Genomic DNA, 5870 nt, shown 5'->3' on the forward strand with positions numbered 1-5870 from the left:
CACTTCAGTCACTTGCTCCACCTCATTTCTTAACTGTCTAATAGAAAGCGAGTCCAGGAATTGATAATGAAAAATAAGGAGCTGGGAAATGAATTGAACAAGTATTTTGCCTCGGTGTTCACAATAGAGGATACAGTTAAAACTCAGAAACAGCTGGAAATCAGAAAACAGAAGTGTGGGATGAACTCTGAAAAAGCACAATTCCCAGGGAAGTGGTCCTCAGCAAACTGTTGGAGCTGTGGGCTGATGAGTCCTCGGGTCCTGCTGAGCTTCATTCTCGGGTCTTAACAGAGTGAGATAGTTGATGTGTTGTTCAATTTTCTAAAATTCCCCATCGGGAATTGGATAAAGGGAAACCGGTGGATGTGCTGTACTCAGATTTCCAGAAGACATTTGATGAGGTGCCACATGAAAGGTTATTGCAGCAAATAAAAGTTCATGCTGCGGGGATAACATATTGGAGTGGATAGAAGATTGGCTAACAGCAAACAGTGGGCAGAAATGGATCATTTTCTGGTTCGAGAGAGCGAGAAACCTGGACCAACCTTTCCAGAGTCTGCACCCTCCCTGGATTCACTTCCTTTCTCTTCAGTTGCTGCAAGTCCCCAATTTCCCCCAGAATGAGAAAAGAAATGGAAAGGGGGTTGAAGAGAAAGTGTTTTACTCACAGATGTTTGAGACAGGAGGAAGTTTGAGTCTGTCTGAAGATCAATCTTCATTCACACAAAGCCCACGCTCTGATTGGCTGGAAGACCAGAGTCCTTCCGGTCCTCCAACTCTTCCCATTGGTCAACACCTCAGCATGAAGATCAGAGGGTGGGTTCTCCCCCGCACATGCGCAGCTTCCCCTCTCCCTCGCACATGTGCAGTCCTGGGCCAGGGGGCGGGAGAGCTCACTGAGCGGCTTCTCGCTCTTGCCGGAGCCGTCAGCCGGTTGCCTGGAAACCTTGGTTCAAGGAGGTGTAGGGGAAGGGGAACAATGGGTGGGGGCGGGGCTCCTGGGTCCGCGCGCCCGGGCCTGCGCACTGGAACCCGGAGACGTCACCGCGGAGCAGAGTGATTTCTATTGGCTGATTCAGGCAGGGCTCTATTGTGACGTCACAATGCGGAAGTTGTCCAATGAGCTTCAGAGTGAAACTCCCTCCTCTGTTCAACATCTGGGAGGAAATCAATGTTTCCCCCTTTCCATTTCTTTCCTCATTCCGGGGGAAGTTGGGGACTTGCAGCAACTGAAGGAAATGAAGTGAATTCGGTCTGTATATTCCACACATTTTTACTCCAGTAATGTAGACATTTATCTGTCTGGCAGCCTGCATGGAAATTTTCAGCTCTCTGCATCCAGGGCAAGAAGCAGTGAGCATGGATCTGTCAATCACACATGAGGATGGCCTCAAACGGGATCTTGGGTTCATGTCACACTATCTGTAACCCCCACGACTTGCCTGGGCTTGCAAAATCTCACTAACTGTCCTGGCTGGAGACAATACACATCTCTTTAACCTGTGCTTAACCCTCTCTCCACTCTCATTGTCTGTACCTTTAAGACTTGATTACGTTTAAAGACTCGTATTCCAACCATTATCTTGTAAATTGAGTTTGTGTCTTTATATGCCCTGTTTGTGAACAGAACTCCCACTCACCTGATGAAGGGGCAGCGCTCTGAAAGCTTGTGGCTTGTGCTACCAAATAAACCTGTTGGATTTTAACCTGGTGTTGTGAGATTACTTACTGTGCTTACCCCAGTCCAACGCCGGCACATCTTTGGACTGTGGAAGGAAAACCGGAACATCCGGAAGAAACCCACACAGACACGGGGAGAATGTAGAAACTCTGCACAGACAGTGACCCGAGGCTGGAATTGAACCCGGGTCCCTGGCGCTGTTAGGCAGCTGCACTAACCACTGTGCCACCGGGCCACATGTCAGTGCCATCGCCCGACTCCAGCCCAGTCTCAGCTCATCTGGAACCCTCACCCATTCCATTGTGACATCACACTCTCACCCATTCCATTGTGACGTCACACCCTCACCCATTCCATTGTGACGTCAGGGCTTCACTCTCCGATCACAATCCCTGCCGGCCTCCCACATGCAGCCTCAATGGCGGCAGTCAGCCCGGGTCTAACACTACAAGCTGCCGCTCCATTTGGTACAAAGGGGGGGACCGGGAAGTTCATTTCCGGGGTTTGGGTTTGAACAACATGTTTACAAAGCCTCTCCACCCACCCGCCACATTTATCATTCCCCGCACGTCGCCCTCTACCTCGTATTGCTCTCGCTTCCAAACTAAAACCGGCCGTCCGTCGCCATTACCCGCACTGATGTGGAGATGCCGGCTTTGGACTGGGGTAAACACAGCAACAAGTCAAACAACACCAGGTTAAAGTCCAACAGGTTTATCTGGTTCACCCGCACTGCGCATGCTTCAGGTCCCGCCTCTCATTCACTCCGATTGGTTGGAGGACCAGCCGCTCCGGCTCGGTCCCCCAGCCCCGCCCCTCATTCACACGGATTGGTTGGAGGACCAGCTGCTCCAGCTCGGTCCTCCAGCCCCGCCCCCTCTTCCTATTGGTCCGGCGCCGCCGTCAATCAGTGCCCGGGCATGTGATGTGAAGCATGCGCAGTGTCATTGCTGTCCTTGGCGCTTGTTTGTCCCGGAGAAGCGGAGTCAGCGTTAGGCGGTGGCTGGGAGGATTTGGAAACACTTTGTGGATCCGCAAACCCTTCAGAATCATTGTCAGCTCCCTGGTTTGCAGCTGCGGGGCTTCTCCCTCCCTCCCTCCCGGGAACAGGCCCAGGTTAACGGCCCCATCCTGGCTCAACCACTGGAGGATGGTTCACATCAGAGGATGGGGGAGGGGGACAATAAATAAGAGGTTACACTTTGGCCTCAAATCAATGAGGACTCTGATCTCTGGGAAGGAAGGAAACCCTGGGAGGTGGGCGGGGAGGATTCACAAACACCCGCTGGAGGCCCCAACACCCCCAATAAGACCCATTGGTTTTATTGTCAGTCTGCAGACAGGAGCTGGAGAACTGAACCCAATAAGAGTTTTAACAACACCAGGTTAAAGTCCAACAGGTTTATTTGGTAGCAAATGCCATTAGCTACCATTAGGTGTTTGCTACCAAATAAACCTGTTGGACTTTAACCTGGTGTTGTTAAAACTCTTACTGTGTTCACCCCAGTCCAACGCCGGCATCTCCACATCAGAACTGAACCCAGACAGAGGAGAGGGAGGGAGCAAACTGGGAGTGGAGAAAAGAAATGGTGAGATGGGTTTGGATTTCAGCCCAGGGAGGAGGGAGAGTTTGTGGGACAGGAATTTATTGATTTGGGGAACAAGAGAGGAAGAAATTTTCCAGAGAATTAGAATTGCCTGTTCAAAATTTCTATCCTGGACTGACAGTGATTAATTTTGTAAACTCCTTTTACAGGTGAGGTGAAGAAACATCACATCAAAATCAGACAGAGTCTCGATTCACTTGGACTTAAATATCCTCAGACTTTGAACGTGGAAGGAGAAATGTTTGTCTTCTGTCTGGAGGAGAAGATTTCAAACATCAGTGTGACTGAAAAAGCACCAAGATACGTGCACACCCGAGTGAGAGTGTTTCAGTGAGTTGACTGTGGAAAGAGCTTTATCCAGTTACACAGCCTTAAAAAACATCACACCATTCACAGCAAGGAGAAACTGTACACGTGTTCTGTGTGTGGATGAGGCTTCAACTGATCGTTTAACCTGGAGAAACATAAGGACACCAGTATCATGGAGAAACCGTGGAAATGTGGGGACTGTGGGAAAGGATTCAGTTACCCTTCCCTGCTGGAAAATCATCGGCGCAGTCACACTGGTGAGAGACCGTTCACCTGTTCTGTCTGTGGGGAGGGATTCATTCAGTCATCTGGCCTTTGGTCTCACCAGAGAATTCACACTGAGGAAAAGCCATTCATGTGCACCTCCTGTGGGAAGAGGTTCAGGCATTCTTCAGCACTCACTGTGCACCAACGCAGTCACACCGGGGAGAGACCATTCATCTGCTCCGTGTGTGGGAAGGGATTCACTCAGTCATTCCACCTGCTGTCACACCAGCGAGTTCATACTGGGGAGAGGCCGTTCACCTGCTCCAACTGTGGGAAGGGATTCACTGGGTCATCCCACTTACTGTCACATCAGCGAGTTCACATTGAGGAGAAGCCATTCAGCTGCACTGACTGTGGACGGAGTTTCAGACAGGCATCCTCCCTCGTTGCACACCAGCGAATTCACACTGGGGAGAGACCGTTTACTTGCTTTGTGTGTGGCAAGGGATTCACAGCTTTACCCACCCTGCTGAGACACCAGAAAATTCACACTGAAGAGAAGCCATTCAGCTGCACTGACTGTGGAAAGAATTTCAGGCAGTCATCCAACCTCACTGCTCACCGACGCACTCACACTGCAGAAAGACCATTCACATGCTCAGTGTGTGGGAAGGGATTCAATCGGTCATCCAACCTCTCTGCTCACCAGCGAGTTCACACAGGGGAGAGGCCATTCACTTGCTCCGTGTGTGGGAAGGGATTCGCAAAGTCTTTCAACCTGCTGGCTCACCAACGCACTCACACTAAGAGGCCATTCAACTGCTCTGTGTGTGGGAAGGGATTCACTCAGTCACAATGGCTCCTGAGACATCAACAAGTTCACAAGTGACTGCAGGGGTTGGATTTTGCTGTTTTTGCTGCTGTTCAGTATTGACAGTCTGACAATATTTTATTTCTGCTGATGTTAACAAACCCTATAACTAGCTGGAATTTAATATTCTGGAAGTGTCACTGATTTTCAGGGCTGCAATGCCACTTTTTAAAAGCACCACCAGTGATCTTCCCCCTTAATTGAAGAACTCTCAACAGGAACCTGTTTAGAATAAAGTTAAGAACTTTTGCTTCAATTCTAATTTGATCTTTGGGCAAAATCTACAATTCATTCTCTGAAAGATCCATCTGCAGGGCACAAAGTATTTATTTTCAATGCTTGTATTGAGATTTTCTGGAAAGCTGCTCTTTGATTTTTAAGGGCTATTTTTTGGTTTCCAGGGGATCGTTTTCCATTCTCAGTAACTCCTTTATTAGTGATGTAGTCACGTAGTAACATTACCTTTTGTGTTTCTGTTCGTTTACTTCTTTGAATAAGATAGCACAAATACTGAAGACTGTGTATATATTAAATCTTTTAAATTGGAATCTATGAATGATATTTTTTGTTAACTTATTTTAAAAATACTCCCATACTCTCTTTCCAAAATGAGAATTCTAACTATTTGACACAAGGTAACTGAATCAGATGTTTACTGGTTCAGACGGTGGAGCAGGAAAAATCTCTCCCGATTCTGATCTTCATTGTGTGTGGATTTACATTGATAACCCATCAATAACCTCACTACACCAGCTGAGATCAGCTCTGACCGGGGATTCTGTATGTTGTCTGTGAACGTTAAACTGTAAATAAAAGCAGTTTAGAATATGAACCTGGATGAATGGATCTCAATTTCTAATGTGACGACCCAAGTGATTGTAAGTACGTTCACAATATCTGTTTACTCAAATTCCTGAGCTGTACACCCCACCTCCTGAGATATATAAAAATAATCGAAACTTGTTCAGCAGAATGAGGAAAGGTCTGCCGATGGTTGGATCATTCCTTTTGAGGCTCACACTGCTATGAAACTAGTTCTGTAGCAGGAAGACACAACTCCTCCACACATCACCGATAGGCTGCTGAGTCAGTGAACTTCTTTTCTCAAAATAGGTGGCAAAGCTGTTCCTCCAGTTTGAGACTCTGTCTCTGCAGATGTAGCAACACCGGGAGAGACAGAATCTGTGATTGGAGG

General features: G+C 48.0%; 1 protein-coding gene across 1 annotated transcript; it reads left to right on the forward strand.

The window, feature by feature from the left end:
- The first annotated feature begins 2630 nt into the window (after positions 1-2630).
- LOC144485789 (uncharacterized) lies at positions 2631-5220 on the forward strand. The gene is made up of 2 exons (XM_078203874.1): positions 2631-3270; positions 3438-5220. The coding sequence occupies exon 2, from the start codon at positions 3770-3772 to the stop codon at positions 4691-4693; it is 924 nt and encodes a 307-aa protein (XP_078060000.1). The 5' UTR covers positions 2631-3270; positions 3438-3769; the 3' UTR covers positions 4694-5220.
- The last annotated feature ends 650 nt before the right edge of the window (positions 5221-5870 follow it).

Source organism: Mustelus asterias, unplaced genomic scaffold (genome assembly GCF_964213995.1).
Source record: "Mustelus asterias unplaced genomic scaffold, sMusAst1.hap1.1 HAP1_SCAFFOLD_220, whole genome shotgun sequence".
NCBI lineage: Eukaryota > Metazoa > Chordata > Chondrichthyes > Carcharhiniformes > Triakidae > Mustelus > Mustelus asterias.

Coding starts and splice junctions, on each gene's coding strand:
- LOC144485789 (XM_078203874.1), top strand. CDS start 3,770: ATGGAGAAACCGTGGAAATGTGGGGACTGTGGGAAAGGATTCAGTTAC.